We start from the raw sequence: 24,910 nt of genomic DNA on the forward strand, positions 1-24,910 counted from the left end.
CAGAACAAGCAAAGATGATACCCGCTCGGGATTGTAAGCATCAATCCACGACGACGGCGACGAAGGTTCGACCGACAGAGCATTGTCGCCAGGCGCCAAATGGAAGGGAGAGGAGAAAAAGAGGAGAAGGTGGCTGGCCGACGGCGGCGCTTTAAAGAAAGCCGGTGATAACTCGATTGGGAGGAGCTGACTTGACTTGTTTCTATTTCGGGACTTCAGGCCTATGCTGCGATGCCTGTTGTAGTCTAGCGTTGTGGCCTCAGGGCGGGGGAACTTGATGCCTGGTCCTGTCACGCCGTCACACTCGTCACATGTCTCCCCCGCTAGTCTACTTCAGCACTAGTGAATCCCCCGAACCCCCCTTATCGATAATGCCTCCCGCCTCCCGCCTGTCCGCCTTTCCGCCTTCCCCAACTGGGAAGCTGCGATGGACCTGGAACGGCGACATCATTCTTTCCTTTTCTACTCACTACTCCGTAACTCACCTCCTCTTTCTTTCCCCTACAGCCAATCCGTCTTCACAAACTCACCTTCTCTTTCCCTAGCTGCTCTTCTCATTTTCTCCCTCATCTTCCTTGGTGTTCATCCAGATGAAATGCGATCCTCTCCCCTGCATTCCGCCTACCGTACACCACCTGGAGCTTAGTAGCAGCCGCACTAGCAGCAACAGCTCCTGTGCCGCCTGCCACTCCCTGTGGTCTCTCACACCGCCTACTATTAAATAAATTCATTCGTCCCGCTATGGCTCCGGCATCGAGATCGTCTCGTCCCATCCGTTCCAGTCGCACCCAAGTCCAATCCTACCATGAAGAAAGCAGCTCCGAAGGTCGTGATGACGAGGATACCCAGTCAGACGAGGAACGAGCGAGGCGCTTGTCGCTCTCGCTGCGCCCCCGCAACTCAGCTCGCATGCCCAAATCCTACCGTGAGGAATCCACTGACGATGACTTTGATGCCACCAATGATGAGCCGGAGGCTGTAGTCCCTACGATTGACGCTCCTGAGCATCTTACTTACCCGTTTACTGAGACGAACAGTCGATCCGCGCCATCACGAGCCCCGCGCAACCGAACGGTGAAGACTCGCTCCCAGACAAAGAACGTGGAAAAGCGCACAGGTCGGAGACGTATCGAGCTTGGCCGACCGCTCAAAAAACGTAGGAAGGTTGAGGAAGATAATACGCCGATTGTTACTTCGGGGGTCATTCCACCATGGCAAACTCTCCCATACCACATACTCTTTGATATATTCTCCTGTGCAGCGAGTCCACTAATGGATGAAAAGACCGCGAGTAGACATAGCTCCGTCCAGTGGCTCGTGAACATTGCTTTGATGTGTCATGCGTTTCATGAACCTGCGCTGGCGGCTCTCTATCATTGTCCTCCCCTCCTGCCAGCAGCTAAGGCCCATGCTTTGTTACAGCTACTGGCTAAGCCCCAAGACTCTCTTTCCACTAACTATGTTAGCAAGGTCAAAGAACTGCATGTTGACGTTGAGAGTCTTTTATTTTACAAGAGCGGACCGACTCTGGGATATTTTGAGTTGTCGAGGCTAATTGAACAAACCCCTCAGGTCAAAACACTGCGTCTCTACCATAAAGAAGATTACTTTCTGGGCGGCTCCCCCTGGCTGAACCCAAGGTCGAGATGGACATATCCAGACTCTCTCTTTGCATCACTGGTCTCCAGTTCAATACACCTACGATCATGGGAATGGAACAGTCGTTTCATGGAGACCAGACAGCTGCTACCCGTCATGCTAGAAAAACACTTGCAGCCCGCATTTCATAGACTCCAGGAACTTCGATTGTTGCACTTAACTTCGGAGGATGCGGATGGTGACGAGTTGGGCTCCGACGAAAATGAAGTGGTTCTCGCCACAGCACTACGAGAACTCCCGGACCTGCGCCGCTTGGACTTTGTACAATGTTCCATTGTGAACGAATACCTCTTCCCCAACTTGCCGATGGGACTTACTTCACTCACCATTAACAATTGTGACAACGTCACTGCCATGAATCTTGGCTCATTTCTCTTCTCTCATGGCCATCATCTTCAAATCTTAGATCTGAGACATAACCGCCATCTAAGCCTAGCCTTCGCTGTGAATCTTGCAGAGTCCTGCAAGAATCTCGAGAAGTTCAGAATGGATATATCCATGTATGATGCGTCGAGCTATCACGACGTCGAACCCCATTTTCAAACCCTGCTTGACCTGTCAACCGGTGTTCCAACCTGGCCATCCACGCTGCAAGACATTGAATTGATTCAGTTACGCAAATGGGATGATACGACAGCTGAGGTCTTTTTTGGGACGCTCATCGATGCGGCGTCTGAACTGCGAAGTTTGCGACGACTTGTGATCAGTGCAATCCTCAAGATCGGCTGGCGAGATCGTGCGTCCTTTCGAGAAAAATGGATCGGAAAGCTAGAGAAGACGTTTTTGCGACGAAGTCAACCCCCGGACCCGAACCTCCGATCTATCCCTCGCGCCGCTCCGCAATCAGATGTAACCCATAGTCGTACCCCACAAGCCGAGGAGACTCATACGCACTCTGACACCCAACATAGCGGGTTTTCGACGCCATCTAAACGCAAGAGCGCGCGTCTTGCTCTGAGGAAATTTTCTGAGACTGGCGATGATGAAACCGAAAACGCAGAGAAGCAGCAATCCCGGGAGGCCAGCGACAAACCACTGAATGCGAGACAAGGCATGTGTGATGTTGTGATGGTCCGTATTGACAATCAGCGTCCGTCCGAGACACAATACAATGAGGGGGATTTCCTCGACGACGAGCTCAGTGGCGATGAAGACTGGAATGGGAATGATCTGGACGTCAATGATGGGAGACACGCGTGGTAAACTTATCTTTCAGACCTGTTGGCGATTACGTTTGCTTTATCTAGTTTGTTTCTCTTGATTTTACATGATACACACTGGGTAATTTGGTCAAGGAGTTCGGGATCGATAAAGGCTTGATTATAGGGGATGGGGAGTTTCTTCTATAGGGTGGGCAATGGGACTACGAGTGGGCTGCTTTGCAATTTTTACCAAAGTTACATCTACTTTGTATCTTATGCGGGCAATCTTAACAATATTAGACGAAAGTTCAACTGAAGCAAGCGGTAGAAACAAAAACTCTATCATGGGATAGAAGCATGCTGCTTGTTCAGAGGTAATGGTATTTCATATAGTTCCACATAAAATTATCAAGACATGATACCTGTCTGCCATGATACACTCAATGATACAATCCGCCCTTACAACAGGGACTCCTCCTGGTACTTCAGCTCACCGTTGTCGTTGGTGATGTGCTCGGCCAGATTGACATCAGCGTCAAACTGCTCGCCCTCGGAGTTGGAGAGCTTAGCTCTCAAAACGGGAACATTGTCCTCGCCCTCGATGGCGAAGCTGATCTCTCCGGCGCTGCCAGCGAAGTCGTTGCCGCCCCACAGGAAGCGACCTGTTGGGTGTAGATGGTTAGCTTAATTTATAACCAAAGTAGAAGATGGCTAAGCTCTGGTAGCTTGGTAGCATATCACATACCCTCGTCGTTTCCAATGCAAGAGTTGAGATCGAATCTAGATTCCACCATCTCTCCCTCTTCGTTGGCGACGTTAGCGACCAGCCAGTGGTCGTCTTCGACGCGGATGTTATCGGCGGTACGGTAGAAGCTCATTGTGATGGAGTTGTGAAAGAGGTTATGAGGGAATAGACGGAAGATGAATGTGTGATGAGATTGATTGCTTTGTGGTTGTGGTTTGTTTTGTTGATGGAGGAGAAGAAGATTGGACTTGGGATGGAGGGGGTTTTTATACTTCGTCGAGCATCAGTGGAGTCGGCTCATCGCAGTCACCAAGAGATGCTGTGCATGGATATCATACACTTGGCCTCTGGTCATTTGCCAGTGGCTTGAGCACTCAATTGATTGATTGTCGACAACCTGGTAAGTAGGTAGGCTATTTTGGTGGGGGCTTCCTGGGATAGGGGAATGCTATGCAACAACCCCAGTATGGAGTGAAGCACCATGAACGGTGATTTGACAGTTCAACGTTGCTAGCCCCAGAAAGGCGCCAAAATCTCCACTATTGTGGCTTGTTGCTCCATAGAATCGACAATTATTGTTTCATGGTGGTCTCTGGGGCCAGTATTCCCCCCACTCCGCGTGCTCAACGAGGCTTCTTGGCAGACAGGTCAGCGGTGGACCCTGAAAGGGTCCTTCCCCCTTCATCTCAGCCACAGACAGGGCTCCATCTCCATTGCTAGTCGTCCGATTCCCTATTGTCCTAGGCAGCAGTCTTGGTATGGCGCTTGGTGCATGTCATGCCCCCCGCTGTGCGTTGAAAATGGAATGGCGACATGCTTGTCATTGATGAGCATTTGCGGCTGGTGCTGGATCCGGCTGGTCGCAGATGCGTCGTCCAAGGCTCTGTTGGGCTGACGGTCACTGGGCGCAACGACGCCCCACGGGATAATCCCTTGGCAAGTGAATCAGAGCCGAAAGAATGACATAAGGCTGATTGACAACACTGGATTTCTGGACTGAGCGATTCCGGGCGGAGTGGCTGTGTTTCAAACTTCTTGTCTTGCTGGCCAAGACGTTGGAAATGCCCCTGACAGGGCTGAGTGCCTCAGGCAAATAAAGAAACTTATGGAGAGTTTGGGAGACCGTTGGCTGGCAGCGCTTTGCATTCCGCGGATCCAAAACCTGTGGTGTGGCTTATCCCAGGAAAACCCCGCTATGGAGACTGTTTGACCTGGCGAATCCTCCTCTTGGCACGCTGTTGATGGGGCGAAATGTCTCCCAGCGGATGAACACATTACCCCTCTTGCAGTTTCGTGGTCTTATTGTTTGTCTGGCCTTTCCTTGCATCGGAATGCCCGCTTTGCTTGGTGCCCAGCATCGGGTGCGATCTCGATCTGTAACAGATGCTATGAATATCGCATGCAAGCGACCAGGCCAAAACCACTGGTTCTGGTCTCTGTTGGCTTACGTTTGTCCCGCGGGCAGCTTAACTACTAGTTAGCTTATAACTCAGCCGCATATCTGGCTGCGAGCTAACGCATCTGGACAGAGTGAGACATTAATGATGATTGTGGTCGAAGTGTCTTCTTTCTCTTCGGCTCTGACTTCTAAACCAAGGTACCCCAGTCGTATTCGGGTTCTGTCTCCCCCGGTCGCTCCTTCCTAACACAAAAGATTCATCAATGGGAAGCCTTGGAACAGCGGACCATGGTTAAATGGATGGATTAGATTAGTTACTTGATAAAGATTCCCCTGTAAGACCTGCTACCAAGACCCTTACCTTCTCATTAGTGATGACTATTGTCCTCATAACAACAAAACATACACCCAAGGTATTGTTCCCCACTATTATTCCCGAGCTCTTTCTGAAAGCAAGTGACAGCCATCTCAGCTTTCTTGAAGCACTGGCGTCTGATGCTGACCCAGCTCAGAACACAATGTAACGAGGACAGATGAAAGGTATTATTCCATAAGCTACTATGGCTTTCTTCAACTCTTTTTATTGACATAATCACCCATTCGTCAACATATAATTCATGCGCATTTCCTACGCCTCCAGTAAGCTGATGTTACATGCGGCATTCCCGTAAGATCAAGAACAAGAACAAGGTTCGGGCCAACGAGCGGGCCCGTCCTTCCGCTCCCTCAACCACGGTTCTTCCATTCCTGTCAGCCATAGGAAGTGAGATATGTTTATGATCTACGTAGTCTCCTACCATGTTACCTATTTATCTGATTCTGTCAATGACAGGCAACTCGGACTGCTTGCGTCCGAGGCTATCGTAGATGATCAACAACCAGTACTATACCAACATCAGAATCATAAGACCAGCAGAGACGCGGATATCCATATGCAGGATGCCGAAGAGTTGCATGTCCGGCTCCGTTCGACTTCCCGTCCTCACACATTGTCGAGTACCGCATCGTGCATCTAGTTTGTTTGCCACATCCCTGTCCCATCCCACCATGACGATTCCATGCCCGTCCGTGAAGCGGGGATATAATCAGCCTTGTTGGCAATCGTCAACGTCAGCAGCTGCACCCCCTCCGGGTAACCTTCTCCAAACCACCTTGCCAATTTGTGAGGTGGCAAGTGTAATAGAGTGCAGTGGAATATAAGTATATCGCACAGCCACTACTACGGCCATCATGCACGGACACAACGACTGATCTAATTAACCCTTCTCAAGGCCATGGAGTGGTAGCTTACTGTTCATCGCAAACATATTTAGCCGTTTCGCTTCGCTTCGCATAGACTCTAGTATTGGATCCTGTGCTGATTAGACCATCATTCCTGCTGGAGTGCCTTTGCATCTCGTGACGAGTTGTATGGTCCTGAGGCACGATTCTGTAGAGTATAAACCCCCCCCCTCCTTTCTTCTCCTTCTTCCCCACATCCCGCGCACAACGCATTTACGCCCTCGTCAAGTCACAGATGCGTTGACGAGTCAATTAACTCCAGGCATAGCTGTGTTGGTGGCTTCATCCTCGCAAGATTCAGAAGCACGGTGTCTACTGATATGACCAGTACCGGTGATTGACGACGGGAGCGCAGAATCTATGTGAGACGATAGAGCCACAGATGATGGTTCACAGTCTAGACCGTAATCTCTCAATAATGGTTCGTTCTACGGAGTTACAGCGGGGATGTTCCTGCTAGCGCGAGACCGAGTCATGCTAATTATGATGTGTGGCATATTGTTGTTTGACCAAATGCAATTGATGGCTACAATCGGCAACCACTCGCACTCACCCTCGCGTGGGTTCTATATAGTAACTACCTAACATCGCATCTCTGTACTTTAGTCGCCTTCATTTTTTCGTCCATCTTCCTTCTCTTTCCGCCTCTTCAATTGCTGGTGAAAGGCCATCGTATATTCATCCGGGTCCCAAGCCAAAACCCTACTCTCCATTTCTTCCAACTTCCGAGAGACTAATTCTTCCATCTTATCTTTTTCCTGTTCATCTAGCAGATCAAGTCTCTCTCTCCATGCTTCCTCGTGGTCCGCTGTAGGTCCAAAAAAGCGTGGGTCTATCTTTTGCCAGTAAATCGCATCAAAGGCAAAACTATGCGTTACTGCATACATAACCCAGAAATCCCCACTTTCCCAACTCTCACGCATGTGGTTCGACAGCCGTTGATTCTCGTTCAATTGACCCTTTTGTATCGCAATGTCTTCATGTTCCTTCATCACCTTAAGGAACGTCTCCATCCGGAAGTCGAACTTTTCGGTCCAGTCCTCGAGACCCTCTGACCAGTACTCGGGCTTCTCAATGAGTAACCACCAAGGAGGCGCATAGGAAAACTCGGCGGGTGCAGCGTATGTGAACTCCCAATCGACCACGCCGGCAAGTTTAAAATCACCATGCAGAAGCACGTTAGCTGGGCGTAAATCATCACACCATAATCTAAATGGCCCCTTGTCAAGCGCAGGATTGCTGAGTCGCTTGTCCCTGGCAAGTTTACGAAAAAGCTGCCTCGCCACAAATCTTCGTCGGCAATCGTCTGCAGAGTCCACGGAATCGTTTCTTTGTTGGATGAGATGCTCGATATTGAGATCTGCGAGAGCTTCGAGATACGACGAAGTTGTGGTGTATGTAGTGTGTATACTTGGAAGTTTTGATTGGGGCAGGCTTCCTACTCGGACGAGTTCGTTCATGTTCATGGATAGAGGCCGTCGTGTTACGTCCCAGGTAAAGTCATCGATCTGGCTGAGAGAGCCTATTTGAGGAAGAGAGGGAACGGAAAGCTGAAGTAAAATGTCCGCGATTTCCCCATAGAGCATCCCAAGCCTGTCATCGTCGATAGCCGGATCTAGGACCCCGCGTTCTTCTTTCGGGCGTCCCGGGGTATTGAGAGCGTGGTACATATTTGTCTCATGTTCGATATAATCCATGATGATAAATGGACTCAACTCGAGTGGACTCTGTTTCTTTGTTCCCGAGAGATGGATAAACGGTATAGGTATTGATGTCTTGTCCGCGAGAAATCGCATGGTAGCAACCTCATTCATGACTTTCTCCTCTGGGAAAAAGACAGCGCCGGGCTGCGACAGGCGAATAATGGTAGATTCATGTTCGTTCTTCAATCGCAACGAAATGTTATAAGAGCCTTTCTCGAGTACGTTGAAATTGTTCCCCTTGCATCCATTCTGATCGAGCATGAAATATCCGATCGGCACTAGGACGTCATGGTCGAGGAATTGAAGCAGCCAATTGTCTGATACTTCCTCGGCTTGTTCCCAGGCCACATCGTCGAAACGCATTCGAGGTCGCATATTTGTGTCACTGGCTGGTTTTCAATAAGTGTGTAAGAAAACAATGAGAATAGACGCAAGTATGCGCAAGTTTTTTCGTAACACTGGCATCGTAGTATTCCAGGGGGTGAGAGAAGGCGGGGGAGGAAAACTCGACAGGGGTGAGGCTTCCCACTGCAAAAGAAAACAGGATCCATCATATGCACGGTGCCGTTGCGGGAATTCTCAATGAACAGCACCATCCTACCTGGATAGCAACTCTCCTCAACACTATGCAGACACTGGAAGAGGTATACATCAATCGTCCTTGGATCCGAATTGTTTGCCTTCCCATTGCTTTGGTAGAAATACTCGGCCAAGCCTTGGATAGACAGAGGATGCGGACCAGCTCATCATGGCCAAGAGTACCTATCGTCGTTATGATGAGTATCTGGTATGGCATTGATAGTCATGGCAGTCCACAATCCTAGATATCATCTAAGAGAAACCCCATTCATCTGATAACCCCCTCTCTTTGTTTTGGAACTCTTCAGGAACATCTATCTCTGCTGCAAAGAGCGATCGAAGCGATCTCAGATGGTCACAGCATGGGCGAACAATAAGGAACGGGAGAAGAAGTGTCATGGAATGAACAGATAAGATTTACGAGCTTAAGCACAAAACATTGCAGTTTATGTATTTCAGTTTGCACATGTTGACAAACCACTCTGTACGACTGAATTTCTCGAATCATGGCCAGCTGTGCATTCTTGCTTTTTCAATGATCAGAATCAAGTGCTCTGACCTGAGATAAATTACCTGGGCGCTTCCACCGGATATTTGGCCTAGTACTGCAGTCTCAATTTAGTTGTTACTGGCATATAAAGTACTAAGTAGGCTGCATGCACGGGCCATACCCGTGCCAGAAAAGCTTTCGCACCGCACTTTAAACTTGATTTTGTATCATATACCTTCCTTATTCAGTACAAAAGTAGAACCAGAAGCATCTTGGGAATATATGATATAGCAAATAGATGGCTGTACTGCCGGCAGGTGCTTGGTATCCGTGTTGTCCGGTAAGAAACAACGTCCTCCAGATGTTTGGACACTTCCAGAAGATAATATTTATACAGGGTATCTTGAGCATGAGTGAATTTATGAACAAGACGTTGCAGGGAGTACTTTCTAGACGCTTACACGTTGCCGATCCACCTACTTTAAGTGGGGGCTGACCCGTGAGCCAAGAGAAAGAGAGATCCTTTTACATCGTTGTTCATGCATCGCCGAGGACTTCCGGAAGTACAGAGAATTTTCTGAATCGTGTGCATTTGGAACTACACAAGTAAGCGGCAAAAAGTTCTTCGATCAGCCCACTTTTGAGTCTCCACCCACGCGTGGATTGGATAGATGTCAAATCGTGTCAAGGCTGGAAACTCAGTCGTCCGATCCATCTGCATCTTATCTGCATCTGATTTCCGCTGACAAGATACGAGTGGCGAAAAACGATCATCTTTGTTTGCTAGGGAGAAAATAGTCCTGAGCTACTATTGTGACGACTATCTCCAAGGGGGATTCGAAGAAGGCAGCCTAGCACCTGAAGTGGTAGTCCAATCTAATAGTACCACCTCAGCTAGTTGCAGCTCGCCACGAATCGGGAAGCGGGAAGCCCCCTCTCTTTAAAAGGAACAACCCTGACAGCGAAGGAATCAGAAAATCGACCCCGATCGAACGTCATCCATCTCTCTCGATACACACAAACCAATTTGCTGGAGCTTGCCCCATATTGACCCTAGAGGCTGTCTCCTTTCCCAGCTGTTATTTCTCGACTTCGCTACGAGCTTCCCGAAAATTGGACCCCATGGCGGAATCCTTTTCCATCCCCGATTCTCAAGGGGCTGCCGCTAATGACCCCCCACAACCCACCTCATCTTTGGCTTCGGCTCCACAAAACGTATCCCAGAGCGCTGCGCCCGTCGCAGGGCATCATGATGGTGAATCTTCAGACTCAGTACGCTGCTTACCACTGATCGCCGACCTTCGCTTCCTCCAATTGTCGGCTGACTTAGACTCACCAGGACGAGGCAGAGCCTGAAGAAGAGTTCTCGGACTATGCAGAAGATTTGTAAGTCGAACAATCGCCCTCACCATTGACCCCTCATGCTTACAGTGCTTAGCGCCAGCGATACAACGTCGCTAAACTCTGAGATCACCTCCTACCGATTTGAGAATGGACGACGCTATCACGCCTACAAGGAGGGGGCTTATTGGTATGACTCTATCATTTGGTAGCTTCGGCGTGCGCACTATCCTGACAAAGTCGCAGGGGTCCTAATGACGAAATGCAAAATGAGCAATTAGATATTGCGTATGTTCCATAGAATCACCCTTGATGCGCAGGCTAATGCTGGTATCAGTCACCATATGTTTACATTGCTTCTCGATGGGAAACTGCTACTGGCGCCGATCAGCGACAACATACAGGTGTGTATCATGTAGCTCAACTACGGCAATTACACTTTTAGCCAACGCTGAGGTCCTGACCTGACAGAGAGCGCTGGATGTTGGCACTGGCACTGGGATTTGGGCCATGTGAGTAGAAGCACTTGTAAGATGGGCCAATTTGAGCATATCTGATCATCCCATGAACAGTGATTTCGCAGATGAATATCCTTCAGCACAAGTCATTGGCACCGATTTGTCACCCATACAGCCCGGTTTTGTTCCACCCAATCTACAGTTCGAGATCGACGACGCCTCGGAAGACTGGGTCTATCCAGAGAACCATTTCGATCTGATCCACGTTCGTGCACTGTATGGTGCCATCGCGGACTGGCCCGCATTCTATCAGAATGTTCTTAGGTGAGTGCCTCAACAAAATCTCCTGTTGCACGTTTCAACCCTAACCATTTTTCCAGTCGCTTGCGGCCGGGGGGCTGGTTTGACCAGCTCGAGATGTCCATACAATTTCGATCGGATGATGGCACGGTGACAGACGACCATGTTCTAGCTGTCTGGTCGAAGACCTTCATTGAGGCGGGCGAGAAGTTCGGCAAGACCTTTCGCATTGCCGATCTTGCTAAGGGCTATATGCAGCAGGCTGGATTTCACAACGTGACGGAACACCGCATGAAGTTGCCTGTCGGTCAGTGGAGTCGAGACAAGAAGCTGAAGAAACTAGGCATGTGGAACTTGGTTCATTGTGAGCAGGGAATTGAAGGATGGGCCATGGCACTGCTGACCCGAGTCATGGGAGTAAGTCCACCCTCCATTTGCAGTTCGATGATGAAGCATTTGAGCATGCTTTCTTCTGTGGTGTGTGTCTGAGAGTGTCATACCTCGTATTTGCGTTGCGCACCACCCTTGACAGCAGCCAATCGGACACAGGCTGACAGGATAATCCTTACTGGTTTTAGTGGAGCTATGCCGAAGTGCAGGTCTTCTTGGCCCAGATGCGAAAAGGCCTCCGTGATCCGAATACTCACGCATACTTCAACGTGTAAGACACTATCGTGTTTAACCTTCTGGACTGGACGAGCACGAAGCTAACTTAGGACTGTTTCCCTTTGGGGTATAACAGGGTTGGGGTGTATGGACAAAAGCCTACAAGTGCCTATTAGAGTTTGGGGACGAAATGCACTGCGGCACGGCTGACTGGAATAAGAACCGAGGAAATGCAGTGCGCAGGAGACTACTGCAAGCAGGCAGGACTAGTCTGGCAGAGGTGTGCGAATCGGGGCTCGACGTCCCCCGTCATGAAAGGTCGGGGCGGCCGGGAATGCTTGGGTTTAATGTGGACTTATGAGTTAGTGTCCTGCTCAGTATGCGCTGCACGCGCCTTCGATTGGTTGTCGGGAGCTTGGATGGTGGAGGCGACCGGGGGATGACGGCCGCCGGTGTAGCTGGAGAACATCCAATGATTGCAGTTCAACCCCAATTATGATTTATGGTTCTGCACGGTATCGGACAGTCCCTTGGTTGCACGAACTTGCTCACCATCGTCTGATGGTGATGATGATGGTGACGATACCATTTCCCCGAGTAGAGCAGTTTTAGTTAGGTGGCCTTCCTTGTTTCTCTCACAGTCTGCCTGGCCGCCTTGTGCATCCCATCCACCGGTCCTCTTTTTCTCTGCAAACCTGCAAGCATACACCGCAGAGACATTGACTTCCTGGGGGTGGTCAGACGACGATCTTCTTCCTGAAGGCCGCACACTCGCAGAACCAAAGTCGAGCTCCACCCGGAACTAGACCCATTGACCAGTCATGGCACGTCTATTGGGGACTTTTGGAGATGATGGGACGCGGATTGACCTCCGACCCGCCCGGCCGGTTTTTATTGTACTATTGTCTTCCTATTGTGCTCAATGCCTCTTTTACTATTCGCGTCTTTCGTTCCCATGTCTCTGCTGTCCTTGTCATCGCTCGCCGTGGGTCAGACCCCGGCCATTTGGACCACAGATACTGGTCGCATAGGCCGCTAATTTGACTAAAAGCCAGCCGTTAGCAGTAACGGCCGTTTAAAATTAATCGACAGATGATTCGAGATGGGGCCTTGGGCTTGCTCAGCGGATGACAGGTCTGAAGAATGTCAATCCTCGCCAAGAGCCTAGATTAACCCTTTTCCGGGACATTCTGCAATTCTGCAGCCGGGAATTGGGACCAGACCACTGGGTCCATTGCTTTTTGCTGGCTGCACTGCAGAAGGCAACTGAAGGGCTAGTATGACCTGTTGTCCCTACCTCATGTATGCCGAACGTATGCTGGAAAGAGCCCATTTCTCGCACCGGATGGGCTTCCGAGGCGAGTCAAGATGTTTGGACCTGCCACAGAGAAGTTTGTTACCGAGGCCTGAACAGCGCATGACTTAATGCCATCTTCTTAGTAGTCCGTCTTGCTCATCTTTCTATCCCAACTGACGGCTCACCCATTCCCATCCAGGCTAGCCCCCTTGCGGGGTCTGCTCGTTCAAATCCCCATGAGGCAGGACCCTCTGATGATTGCCATCATTATTCAGGCTTGGTAAGACTCGCGTGGCATCGATGGGGTAGTAGGGTTTCTGGTCACCCGATAACCCCCATTTAAAGCAGTGGAAGATCTCTCTGACAGGGGTGTTCACCTTTCTCCCTCCAGGGTCCTACATGAGGCTTGATCCAGGCCACCTGTCCACCATGGTTTCAATCCATGTATTATTACTCTCGATGTCCGTCCTGTCCATCGTGCTCATCCTACGATGCATCTGGACGATCGTGTACCGGCTGTTCTTCCACCCCCTGGCCCATCTACCGGGCCCACTTCTTGCTCGGGCCACGCACCTGTATGCCTTTTGGTATAATATGCAAGGTGGATCCTTCTATCTTCAGGTTCAAAAGCTGCATGAGCAATATGGTATGCTCATTGTACCGTGTGATACGATTGATTTTCTCCTGTGCACAGCAGTTGATTAAGCAGCTTAGGCCCCGTTGTCCGCATCACACCTGACGAGATCCACCTCAGCGACCCTGAAAACTGCGAGAAGATCTACTACATAGGATCACGATATGGCAAGGACCCTCAGTTCTATGGCGCATTCGGCACCCACAAGGCGACCTTTACGGCACCAAGCCCCGACGTACATCGAGTCAAGCGATCGGCCTTGAACCCCTTCTTTTCGCGCAAAAAGGTGCTTGAGCTGGAGGATATTGTGCAGGAGAAGGCAGACAAGCTGGTCAGGCGCATGAGGGAGTCTTTTAGCTCGACCGGCTGTATTGACCTGCATCATGCCTTTCGAGCTATCTCTGTGGATGTCATCAGTGACTACGCCTTTGGCAATTGTTACGGCTTTCTCGGTAAGAAGAACTTTGGGGCCGAGTTCTTTGACATGATCCGAGGTTTTGGTCCAGCATTTTGGTTCTTTCAGCAATTCCCGGCTATACAGGGGCTTTCACTTAGCACACCGTTCTGGTTGGCCAAGTTGACTAGTGAGCCGTTGACGAGGATGATGTTGCATCGTGAGGTTGGTCGTATGTCTTCGATCTACCTACCAGGGCTGACATCTCCTAGGGTTCTCGTCGCCAAATATTGAAGGTGAAGGACGCTGTTGATCGGGGCGACAAAGGAAGCCGAACAACTATATTTCACCAGCTTCTTCACCCAGAGGCTACTGAGGGTCATGTGGTGCCCACGGTGGACGAGCTGGAAGACGAAGCCTATATCATGCTGGCTGCGGCTGCAGACACAACTGGAAATGCGCTGACCATTGCTGCCTACAACGTGGTTCGGAATGCAGAAATTTACAACCGCTTAACGGAGGAGCTGAAGCAGGCGTTTCCTGATCCGGAAGGGCAAATAGACTTTGTGGCTTTGGAAAGATTGCCCTACTTGGTATGCGTCAGATACTCCCATTGATATAACCATAGCTAACGTTGGAAGACCGCTGTTATCAAGGAGGCTCTAAGGTGATATGATACCTGATGAACCGGGAAAGACATTCGCTCACTCAATTTAGGCTATCCTGTGGAGTCCCTGGTAGACTACCACGAGTCGTCCCTGACGTCGGCGCTGAGTTCAATGGCTATCATGTTCCTCCTGGGGTGTGCATCGACCATGATACTACTATTGTCAATCCGCTAACATATATTTAGACTGTTGTTAGCATGAGCTCGTGGACCATGCATCATAATGAAGATCTATTCCCACAATCGGGAACGTTCGACCCAAGCCGATGGACTGACCCGGTAATTGGCAAGTCTCTTGAGAAGTACTTGTTCTCTTTCGGCAAGGGGTCTAGGCAATGTATTGGAATGCCGTAGGTCACCTCACATGTGAGATTGAACTGTACTGACATCTGTAGGCTTGCATACTGCGAGCTGTACGTGACTCTCGGTCGACTTTTCCGACAATTCGACGACTTGAAAACAGCTCAGAAGAGCCGGGAGGAGCTGCGATATAACGACTATTTCTCATCCTATCATCCGGCGGAGTACAACAAGTTTATATTCGAGAAGGCACGCTGAGATTTTTTTATCTTCCTTGCCTTTCTCATTTCATTTCTTGTCATGTTTGATGATACCACCGCGCCATGGCTCAACCAGTGTCCATATAATGATATCCAAGCCAGTCACAATCAAATAATTGCATTGCAACCCAAACCTCCCACAAACCTCAATTTAAATCCATCTCCACACTTAAGAGTAAAATCTGAGTCCTAACACTGGCGATACTCCAAGTGAATGTAACTATCAAAATCAAATTCCCTTACCCCCACCTCAACCCACAACCCTTCTGAAGTAGAACACTCCCTCAGCTCTCTCCATCCCCTTGTTCATCTTTTCTTACTTTTCCCTTCCTCGCCTCCTCAACCACAATCTCTCTCTCCAACTTACTTCAACCCCCTTCCCACCCGTTCCTACTCTACCTCAACCACAATCCTCCTCTCTCCATCTACCTTCTCCCCACAATACAACAAACCCAAAGACTACCAAGCCCAAACCGCCAAAATGCCCATGACTTGGAACGAAACAAATGATGCGAAAGTACGTCCACCCTCCTCTCTCTCTTCCCCAAACCCAACCCACCACAGAACTAACACATCCTGACACAGCTTTTAGTCGGCATCTTAACCACCACGAACGTGAAAATTGATATGCACGCCTTGGCCAACTTCATGGGTCCCGGTATATCTTTCCCCCTCTTCCCCAAAACCACCCATCCATCCATACTAACACATATACCGTAGGCTGCACCGTCTCCGCCGTCCAACACCGCATCCAGCGTCTCAAGGACAAAGTTTCTACCTCTACTCCCGGCGGTACCGCTTCGTCCCCCGTCACTACTGCTACTACAAGTACTACCATGACTTCCCCGGGAAACGAGACACCCACTACTCCCACCCCCGCTACTCCCGAGAAGAGAAAGCGTGGTCGACCCCGCAAGAACCCCGTTGTTGGGGGTGGTGAAGCTAGTACTTCTACTACTGTCTCGTCTGCTAAGAAGCCAAAGGCTAAGCGGGCTAAGAAGGCTGATGGTACTGCTACTGCTACTGCTACTGCTGCGGTTGTTAAGAATGAGGAGGTTAGCGATGAGGAGGAGGAGGTGCTTCCCGAGACTCCTGGGGCTGAGGAGGGCGGTGTTGGTGAGGGAGATGGAGCTGGTGGTGAGGAGGTGCAGGAGAGTCCGGTTGTTAAGGGTGAGGAGGAGGATGATGCTTGATGGTGGTGTTGGTCTTCTCGCTTCTTTGTGGCTTTCTTGTTTTCAAGATGGCTTGTGATTGAGGGAATGGATTGGGTGATTTGGGGAAGTTGATGGTTATGTAATTGGCTCGTTTGATGGATGGTGGTTATTTGTGTTCTTTTCGTTTGCTGGATGATGACTTGGGATGGAGAGGGCGTTGGGTTGGGTGATGTTTGTACCTTAGAATAAGTGGTATCCGAGCTATTGAAATTGAGCTAGGCATCTTCATTCGCAGATTTGACTCGTATTGGAGTAATTAAAGTACATGGTATGAAAAGCAGAATCATCATAACTTCATAATCCACCGTCCAGATCATTCACCAGATCTTTAAGTTCTCAACAACCTCCATAAACTGACCCTGCAAACCTAAGCATCGTACAAATCGCCATCATCAAACTCCTCAGCACTATAAACTCCCTCTCCTTTAGCCTCCACCTCAGGCACATACTCGCTGGCCGAGCTCTCCCCATCTCCTTCATCATCCTCGTCCTTCCACTCCACCATTCCAGGCGCAAGCGCACTGGCCTTACGAACACGCTTCACGGGAGCAACCTCTGCCTCGCTCTCCAAGTCAACCACCTCCTTCTTCAACTGAGCAGAGGGCCTCGCGCTCACTCCCTTCCCCTTCATGGGCTTGGTAGGGGTGTCCATCCCATTCTCAATTTCAGTATCACTATCTCCTTCCACCTTCATCTTAGCAGGGGTAGGCGTATACTCCCCCACATCTCCATCCTCATCGTCATCATCATCATCGTCGCGCTTCCGCTTCAAAGCCGACCCTTTTCTGGCATTACTGACGCGCAACTTGTGAGGAGTAGAGACAGAAGCAGGGCTGGAAGCGGCACTAGCAGTAGACTTGGTCATTGGACTTCCGGTCTTGAGCCCCTTTCCGATGGAAAAGTGCCCCTCAATGCCGCTGGACTCGCGAGCGGTGTTTCGCATGCGAACGAGCCGCTCGGAGATGGCGCGGGGGGTGGGCATGTCTGGACCGAGGGATTTAGCTGGTTTGTGGTGGTTAGTTTGGGTTTGGTTGGTTGGATTGGGATAAGTAGTGGAAAAGGAGGTGGGGGGAATAGACTTACGCCATGCTTCGGCCACGCGTTTGGCGTCGACGGAGAGGGAGTGGGTTTCGAGGATTTTGAGGAGGAGCTGGATGCGTGGGTGAGTTGTTTGTTTGTTGGTGGGGAGGATGGTGCGATATGGTGTGGGGGGGTTAGAGTGGGTAGAGTAAGTAAAGTAGGTAGATAAAGTGGGTAGTGGAAATAGTGTAGATGGTGTAGGTTGTGTGTTGGATAGGAAGAGGGGAAAGAGGAGTAAACTTACAAGCTGATCTTTCTCAGGAGTCCACTTCATGGTTGGTTCTTCCTCGTGCAGATAAGGTTTTCTATGTATGTATAGAGAAGCTGCGATATTTTTTGAAGAAGTAGAATAGAGAAGAGTTTGTAGTAGAGACTTAATCACAAAAGCAGAGCAAGTATGTAAGGAAGAGAAAAGTCAAGAGGAAAAGAAGAACTTGACAAGAGACAAAAACAGACTACAAGAAATGGAAGGAGTGGAAAGCAGCTCAGGGTATGTGAAATTACATTTCCTCCTGTGTTCACTATTCTATAGTGAATAGCTGTGGTTCACACAGTGACTAGCGATATTCAAGCGACGTTGACCAGTTATTTTATTAATATTGTATTACTTGCTGTCTACTGTAGAGATACCTCTGGTTTTCTTCAGCACCGGTTGTGGTCAGTTTCTATCAAGTGTATTCTGCGCACTTTATTTCACTGGGTATTTTGTAGATATGCTGGAATCGGTGATGCAGATCCCGTCTTAGTCTCGACAGACTATCCCTGTCATCAGGGTGGATGTTCCTGCATGTGCTTATCTTATCCACTTGGCTTTTTTTCCCTCTGGCTGCAGCGGATGCTGCAACAATACTTCCCCGAACTCGGCCGTGGATCGGATGCAGACTTGTTTCAGAGTAGAATCTGTTCTATCTACTGTTCCAAATGACTGATCGGATCTGGTGCTGTTGTGGGGATTCTGTGCAGCCAGTCGGCCTTTCTTCCCCGCTGGTGGAAGCTACACATCAACTCTGTGGGCAGTGGACAGGTACCTTCTCGGCTGGACCCAGCACACTCTCTTCCTTTCCCACAGATTCAGTGGAGCAGTACACAGTCTTCCACAGAAAATGAGAGAGAGGTACTTCCCCTTCTCTTGAGTCTGCGGGGTTTAGCCTGTCAGCTCAATAAAAGTCATGTCACTAAATCTCAGTGTCTGGGTAGTCCCCAGACCAACATTCTGACCTGTCGCCCGGCCGTCTGTTTGACTGGCGGTCATAGCTGTGGTCCCAAGACTGGCTAGCCATCATGCCTTGACATTCACTGAACATCTGGAGACTCGATATGTGTGTTACCTCCACACCGTCTCTGGCATCAATTTACTAAGATTTCTTTTACTTCGCACAACAGGATCTAACCTAATCATCTCGCACTTGCTCATCTCTGAACATTTGCAATTGACATCCGTTGCAAAATACTGAAAGCACAGCACAATGGTCAATTGGAAACAACCCGAGTCAGCCGACCGTCTCTGTGCGGCGCTCGTCGTAGCCCATCCGAGTCTAAAGGTACGGCAGTTTCATTCCCCATGGCTGTATCCCACTAACGTTCCAGCAAGCTCGACTACAATGCCATAGCTACCTACTTCGGACAGGGAGCAACGTACGACGCAATTCAAAACCGCTTCCGGAAAGTCCACTCATTCGCCGACCAACTCCGACAGGAAGCCATAGAACGGGGGATCACTGATCCTCCCGTTGCGAAGGCCCGAAAATCCACTACCGGCAGTATTGCCTCTCCTGCTCCACGAACACCCCGTATGGGCCGCAACGGAATCCAGAAGCCTGTCTCCTCTTCCTCATCTCGAAGGAGACCCGCTTCCAGAACACCCGCCAACTTGATAACACCAACCCGAAGCGGAGCCGGTTCAAGCAAAGCCGGACAGTCTATTATGGATGCAATCTCTCTAGAAGATGACATGCTCGATGATGACAAGACCGATATGAAGCCTCCACTCAAAGCGGAGTCCAGGTCTGCGCAAATCTCAACAATGGCAGGTCCTGCTTCCGACGAAAGCGATATCGAGATCATTGAAATGCCTCCTTCGCCTCCGGCACTTAAAACGGGGAAAACTGAAGACTTCTATGTCTCCACATCAAGCTTCCCTTCTTATCCTAGCTTCAGCGTGGGCAATGGAATTAGCTCAACTCTTAAACGCGAACGTGAGCAAAGTCGCTTGCCGGGATCCGAGGATACGCCCGTGAACGGTACGAATACTACTCCATCAACATCAAGCGTCTTCAGCAACAGAAAGAGTAACAATGATATTACTCTCGGCATATCCAGTATAGGCGGGTTCGCCCATAGTAGTAGCTCAGCCTACGAGATGGACGATCCATGGAGTGAAGTTGCATGAGAACCGAGATCAAAACAATGCTGCTTTATCTCTCGTTTCTGGAAGAAGTCGATCTGATTCTCCATGCATAATCCATCTAGCTTTCCTTGGTTTCGGTTCTAGGTTTTTTTTCTTTACTGGAAAGGCGTTCCCTGTACTCTTCTACTATCCATATCGTATCCTAAACTTTACTCTCCCTGTAGTTACCATCATACCTGGCCTATCTTCAGTTCTTTTAATGCGCGCGAATGATATTGATGTTTATTACGCTCGGTCGCTTCTTCACTCAACGGAGGTTTCAATAGTATACTATTTTGTTATATATTTCAACTCGAAGGTTGGAAGACAAAGCACTGATTTCGTAGTATCATGAAAGTATATCTTAACCTTTGGTACTACTACTACTAGTAGTAATACTACTGCTACTAGTAATATATAATTGCAGTGGTGATTGGAGAATGTGGTCCACTACTAACCACTAAGCATCACGATCATGTCCTCGTACCGGAGCAGAACTTGCGTTTTTACAGAAATCCAGTCTATGGGTTATATTTAGTCGTGAGGTGAAGCTCCACAACTAGTTAGTATGACTGAATCATACCTAATAAAGGTGCCTACCTCTCGAGTACATTCGCTGATGGCATGATTGCTTCCATCCAGAGTGCCCTGCCCTGCCCACGAAGAATCAAGGCGGGAACTAATCCATTGTGCTGCTAATGCATACTTGTAACTACAGATTAATGTTCTTAATTAAACACCTCGCTTTTAATTATATCATCGCATACTGCAGTGACAAATGACTAACGCTAAGCTCAAATACTAAAAGATCCACAGCCCCACTCACAGCCGAGCCGGCCTCGGCTTCAAGTCTGAGGTAAATACAACGTGGTTGCTCAAGGCGAGAAGATTCCCCCTCTCATCTAATAGTTGCAATGCAGCATCATACCGGCCATTGGAAACCTTGTTGGAGTTGGAGCGGACCATGATCCAGTCAGTGGACGGGTCGGGCCGCCTTTTGAACTCGATCGACAGACACAGGGTGGAGATCGCATATTTAGCGTAGAAGTCCGGAATATGAGTTGCTGGTGGCTGCAGGGGCTTATTGCACGCGGCGTATTAGCAACAACTAGAAGAATGTTGGGATGAACCGCAACTTACCAAGTCGGAAAGATACGCCAGATGTAACACGTCAGATAGTTTGGAGCCGTCGCGGAAGGACAGCCAGACCTCGCGGTTGTGGCCGCCGAGGCGGTGGCCCCAGAGTCCCTGTGGAGATCGTGGGGCGACCCAGTTCATCTTCGCGGTCACAGGGGTGGAACTGACGACGGGGTCATCGATAGTAACGCATTCCGTGAGCCGATCAGGGGGTGGTCGGGTAATTACCGGCCGCGTTTCTTGCGTGAGGCCCTTTTCTTTGCTAATATCGCCGTAGGTGAAGATACCGAGAGTTGTAGTTGGGTAAGAGTCGGAGTCCTCTCCCGGCTTAGGGGCCCGCGCGAGTTCAACTTGTAGAACGGATTGTTTCTTGGACACTCGTAAAAGTGTGCAAGTAATAATCGACGGGCCAGGGTGAACCATGTGTAGAAATTGGACGAACGCATGAACGGGGTCGGGATACCGGCCTACGCCAAGTTCCTGGTCGAGGAACCTTTGACCGGCGGCCAGCATGATCGCAGTAGAAAACCCCCCAAGGACAGAGCTGCTCTGGTCAACTCAGCCCGTCGAGTGATGGAGCAAGGATGCGGCTGTCAAACGGACGTACTGTTGGGTACACCAGTCCCGTGTAATCTTCACGGCATATTGGTTCCGCGTCCCCGGGACGGAGGACAAAGAGGAAACCACATCCAGCAGGTTGGGTCGAACTCGTGATGACATCCTTGCTCGCCTGCACGTATAGTCACCTAGTAGTATATAGAGAGAGATTGTTTGGTCGGAGAGTGATAAGGGGGATAGGGGATTTGAGGAGAATTTCAATGCTTGGCTTGCGAGGACAGGCACGAGGGGTGGGAGGTCCTTTTTGACCTGAACGTTGCTCCACGTAAGGGATCAGAAGAGTCTGGATTACCCCACAGGGCGAATGACATGGACGAAGCACTCACGGTAAGTTCACATGTCCCAGATGTACCACCTTAACCGCACGCGGATTTGACAAATCACGGCCCATGGCGGAGAGGCAGCCATGGGTTCGCGCAACGCACTAACGAAGATCATCGGCTGAAGTCTGAACCTCAATAATTAATTTCCCGGGAGCTAAACACTAGCCTATCCATAGCAGGGGGGTAGCGAAAGAAGGATCAGCCCGCCGGAGCCGAAGCAATCCAGGGCAGCCCAGCATAGCTCATATAGCTCATAGCTCAACACGATGAGTGGAATGAATGCATGAGGAGCGCGTCGGCTGAACGGATCCGTCGAGCGGGAACGGGCGGATAACCCTTCCGATGGAGATCAGTGCGGAGAGACACTAAGTGGTTGGTTAGAGAGTGAGACAAGCCGAGGTTGAAGTGTACCCCGGAGTAGAAGTGTGAAGGCGAAAGAGGGGGAAGAGGTAGAAGGGGAGAGCGTGAGTTGGGGAAATGGAGATGCCATTTGAAACTCGCCTTATCATTTTATTTTTCATTTTTATTATTTTACTTTTTCTTTTCCTCCCAAAATGGACTCGAGAAGCAGATCACGAGGCGATCTCCCGATGCGGTAATATGATACGCGGACCGACCAAAGTACTCCGTCGGCTTAAACCATTTTGGTGTTTCTCCTTTTTTTCTTCTTTTTTCCCCATCTTTTTTTGACTCGGGATTAAGAAGTCATCTTGTGCAATTGCTCTGTATAGAAGCATTTAAACCCAGACTACTTCCTCTCGACTGATATAAGATGAGAATGTGGGTTCAAGGGGGCAAAACCCGACCGGCATCATGCGATGGATCAGGGAATCGTTTGTACCCAACTGCCGATCACGTGGGCTGACGCGGACGCGGTGCGGGCGTCGCCTTAATCATTTTGCCTTTCGCTCTTCCTCCTTCCGGTTCCCTATTTCGGTTTTTGCCTCTTTTTTCGCCCGCATCTTCATCTTCATCCTCACTCCCTCTCTCCCTTCTATATCTTCTCCTCTCCCTCTCCCTCTCCCTCTCCCTCTCCCTCTCCTTCCCCCTTTTCTTCCACGAGAGGTCTCTCTGGGCGCTGCTGGCTTCTTCGTTCGTCTCCACGAGGATCCGGCACCCGGCACTCGGCACTCCTAACCCCGCCGCCCAGTGAGCCATGAACAACCCTGCTACCACCGCCCTTTTCACTCCCAACCCCATGCGGCCCGATCATGATCAATGGGGTACCACACCGCAGTCTCCGAACAACCCCTCTACCACTGCCTCCAAAGCAGCCGCCGTTGGCATCATCAAGCCCTCGGCCTCGTTGGATAAATCCACCCCGATAGAGTCCCTTCCTTTCGCCGGCCGCGGGAGACAACTCAGCGTCCCCGAGCAGGTTTGCCTGGTCAATTTGTGCGCGGCGTCCATGAACGATGACGATGCTCACAACCATCCGAAATCCTTCTGGATCAAGATCTCCAACAAACTTGAATTGCAAACCGGCCGTCGTTATTCCTGGCAGTCATGCCGCCGCCGTATTCAGACCTACATCTCGAAACGAAAGGCCCACTGGGAGGCGTATGCGAACGGTGATCCGTATCCGGGTGTAGACATTGATACTGAAGTCTGGGACCTACTGACTTCATGGTTGGTTAAATACAACACACCTCGGGATGTGACAGCCAAAGCTCCGCTGGGGGCGTCTGTTGCACTACCCACCAGAGTAGAACCTCAACCCCCTCAGGTCCCGGAGCCCGTTCGGATGGTGCCCGAGCAGGGGTTGGTACAGATCTCGACGAAAATCGAGCGGGTTCTGGTCTGGTTGAAGAGTCTCCCGCCGTTGGAGGACATGGAAGCCATGAGAACATGGACGGGGTATGTCGATCCTCTGGCGGACTGGATGTCTCGCTCCAAAGTCCGGCGGGAGCGTCGATTGGTTTTTCAGAAAACCAAAAATGGTGAAGAGCAGCCTGAGTTTGGTGGTGATGGCCTGACGGACCCGGCTCTGGCCTATCTGCCCCAACCTCATCAGCCCTCTCTTGCACTGCACGACCCCTTACAAGGGACCAAAAGGCCTCGCGAGCTAGATGATTCCTTCGCTGAGCGTCCTGCCCAGCGTATCCGTGTAGACCCTGGGAGCCATCCTTCCGGCAGTCCTTATGCCGAGGAACACGCCGACAACGCCCACCTGAAAAGGAAGCTTGTCGAGTCTTACTTTGAAAGCACCTTCGGCAAACTGATTGACCGGCTATCTGCTCGATTCCGGGCCCAGGGTGCCAAACAGCAGGACGCCCCTGGGAGCTGCGAGGCCATAATGCGCGATCTTTTCAAAGATGTCGGAGTGGCGGTTGCAAAGGCGTTAGTCCGAATGGACGAACCTGCAGTTCAAGATCAGTTACCGAACTGATCCAAGCACATATTCAGCATTTAGCGAGTTTTTTATTGCACATTGATCTTACGCATGATCCTAATGGGTGGTTTTGTGTCATGTTTTTGAGTTTGCTCGTCTTGTCATCTCTACTTGTGTGACCTGGAATGTTTTGTTTTGCCTCATTTGCATCGTCATTACTCATATCTTCTTTGTTCTCATGAGCAGCTGATTGCCCTAGAGATACCCTTTGCATTTGGAGCCCGGATGTCATGTCTTTACGTTGGTTTATTGTTTGGTTTACATCACTGGAGTGAACATATTTGCATATTTGTTATTTATTGCACATATAGCTTGCATAGGATGAATAGAATGGACAAAACGTGGTTTTACAAAGTGGGTTTACAGCCTTTGATGTGTAGTATAATACAACACCCTAAACTGGCATTCAACATCTACTAGACTTAGTACTTAACGATGTGCCCTTCATTCCAGCTGACTCGTTCTACATATCAGGCTGCAAGATGTGTGGTCAGCACAAACCCCG

The 24,910-nt window shown here is 49.9% G+C and overlaps 10 protein-coding genes across 10 annotated transcripts; 6 read left to right on the top strand and 4 right to left on the bottom strand.

Annotated features, from left to right (window-relative positions):
- The first annotated feature begins 624 nt into the window (after positions 1-624).
- Positions 625-2,978, top strand: BO79DRAFT_168876 (uncharacterized protein). Its single transcript, XM_025679451.1, has one exon. The coding sequence runs from the start codon at positions 742-744 to the stop codon at positions 2,860-2,862; it is 2,121 nt and encodes a 706-aa protein (XP_025542444.1). The 5' UTR covers positions 625-741; the 3' UTR covers positions 2,863-2,978.
- A 103-nt stretch (positions 2,979-3,081) lies between these two features.
- On the bottom strand, positions 3,082-3,728 carry BO79DRAFT_207902 (CVNH domain-containing protein). The gene is made up of 2 exons (XM_025682270.1): positions 3,547-3,728; positions 3,082-3,463 (listed from the first exon to the last, which is right to left on the bottom strand). Exons 1-2 carry the CDS (start codon positions 3,677-3,679, stop codon positions 3,261-3,263), a joined length of 336 nt encoding a protein of 111 aa, XP_025542445.1. The 5' UTR covers positions 3,680-3,728; the 3' UTR covers positions 3,082-3,260.
- A 3,022-nt stretch (positions 3,729-6,750) lies between these two features.
- Positions 6,751-8,304, bottom strand: BO79DRAFT_190627 (phosphotransferase family protein; the record flags this gene model as incomplete). Its single annotated transcript, XM_025680754.1, has 1 exon — positions 6,751-8,304. One exon carries the CDS (start codon positions 8,302-8,304, stop codon positions 6,829-6,831), a length of 1,476 nt encoding a protein of 491 aa, XP_025542446.1. The 3' UTR covers positions 6,751-6,828.
- A 1,676-nt stretch (positions 8,305-9,980) lies between these two features.
- Positions 9,981-12,149, top strand: BO79DRAFT_243881 (class I SAM-dependent methyltransferase). The gene is made up of 10 exons (XM_025685321.1): positions 9,981-10,270; positions 10,338-10,384; positions 10,437-10,529; positions 10,586-10,627; positions 10,677-10,743; positions 10,811-10,851; positions 10,912-11,121; positions 11,178-11,514; positions 11,676-11,758; positions 11,840-12,149. The coding sequence occupies exons 1-10, from the start codon at positions 10,121-10,123 to the stop codon at positions 11,877-11,879; spliced, it is 1,110 nt and encodes a 369-aa protein (XP_025542447.1). The 5' UTR covers positions 9,981-10,120; the 3' UTR covers positions 11,880-12,149.
- Positions 12,150-13,459: 1,310 nt separating this feature from the next.
- Positions 13,460-15,253, top strand: BO79DRAFT_252447 (cytochrome P450; the record flags this gene model as incomplete). Its single annotated transcript, XM_025685926.1, has 7 exons — positions 13,460-13,646; positions 13,715-14,253; positions 14,301-14,621; positions 14,670-14,695; positions 14,746-14,830; positions 14,882-15,045; positions 15,091-15,253. 7 exons carry the CDS (start codon positions 13,460-13,462, stop codon positions 15,251-15,253), a joined length of 1,485 nt encoding a protein of 494 aa, XP_025542448.1.
- Positions 15,254-15,736: 483 nt separating this feature from the next.
- Positions 15,737-16,448, top strand: BO79DRAFT_215300 (uncharacterized protein; the record flags this gene model as incomplete). Its single annotated transcript, XM_025683268.1, has 3 exons — positions 15,737-15,772; positions 15,841-15,913; positions 15,976-16,448. 3 exons carry the CDS (start codon positions 15,737-15,739, stop codon positions 16,446-16,448), a joined length of 582 nt encoding a protein of 193 aa, XP_025542449.1.
- Positions 16,449-16,836: 388 nt separating this feature from the next.
- On the bottom strand, positions 16,837-17,823 carry BO79DRAFT_252449 (uncharacterized protein; the record flags this gene model as incomplete). The annotated part of the gene is made up of 3 exons (XM_025685927.1): positions 16,837-17,471; positions 17,553-17,619; positions 17,794-17,823. 3 exons carry the CDS (start codon positions 17,821-17,823, stop codon positions 16,837-16,839), a joined length of 732 nt encoding a protein of 243 aa, XP_025542450.1.
- Positions 17,824-19,015: 1,192 nt separating this feature from the next.
- On the top strand, positions 19,016-19,938 carry BO79DRAFT_252450 (uncharacterized protein; the record flags this gene model as incomplete). The annotated part of the gene is made up of 2 exons (XM_025685928.1): positions 19,016-19,090; positions 19,141-19,938. The coding sequence occupies 2 exons, from the start codon at positions 19,016-19,018 to the stop codon at positions 19,936-19,938; spliced, it is 873 nt and encodes a 290-aa protein (XP_025542451.1).
- Positions 19,939-20,757: 819 nt separating this feature from the next.
- On the bottom strand, positions 20,758-21,585 carry BO79DRAFT_140929 (thioesterase family protein; the record flags this gene model as incomplete). Its single annotated transcript, XM_025678235.1, has 2 exons — positions 20,758-21,015; positions 21,076-21,585. 2 exons carry the CDS (start codon positions 21,583-21,585, stop codon positions 20,758-20,760), a joined length of 768 nt encoding a protein of 255 aa, XP_025542452.1.
- A 1,390-nt stretch (positions 21,586-22,975) lies between these two features.
- BO79DRAFT_207905 (uncharacterized protein) lies at positions 22,976-24,764 on the top strand. The gene has a single exon (XM_025682271.1). The coding sequence runs from the start codon at positions 23,170-23,172 to the stop codon at positions 24,400-24,402; it is 1,233 nt and encodes a 410-aa protein (XP_025542453.1). The 5' UTR covers positions 22,976-23,169; the 3' UTR covers positions 24,403-24,764.
- Positions 24,765-24,910: the final 146 nt, after the last annotated feature.

Source organism: Aspergillus costaricaensis, assembly GCF_003184835.1.
Source record: "Aspergillus costaricaensis CBS 115574 unplaced genomic scaffold BO79scaffold_7, whole genome shotgun sequence".
Lineage (NCBI taxonomy): Eukaryota > Fungi > Ascomycota > Eurotiomycetes > Eurotiales > Aspergillaceae > Aspergillus > Aspergillus costaricensis.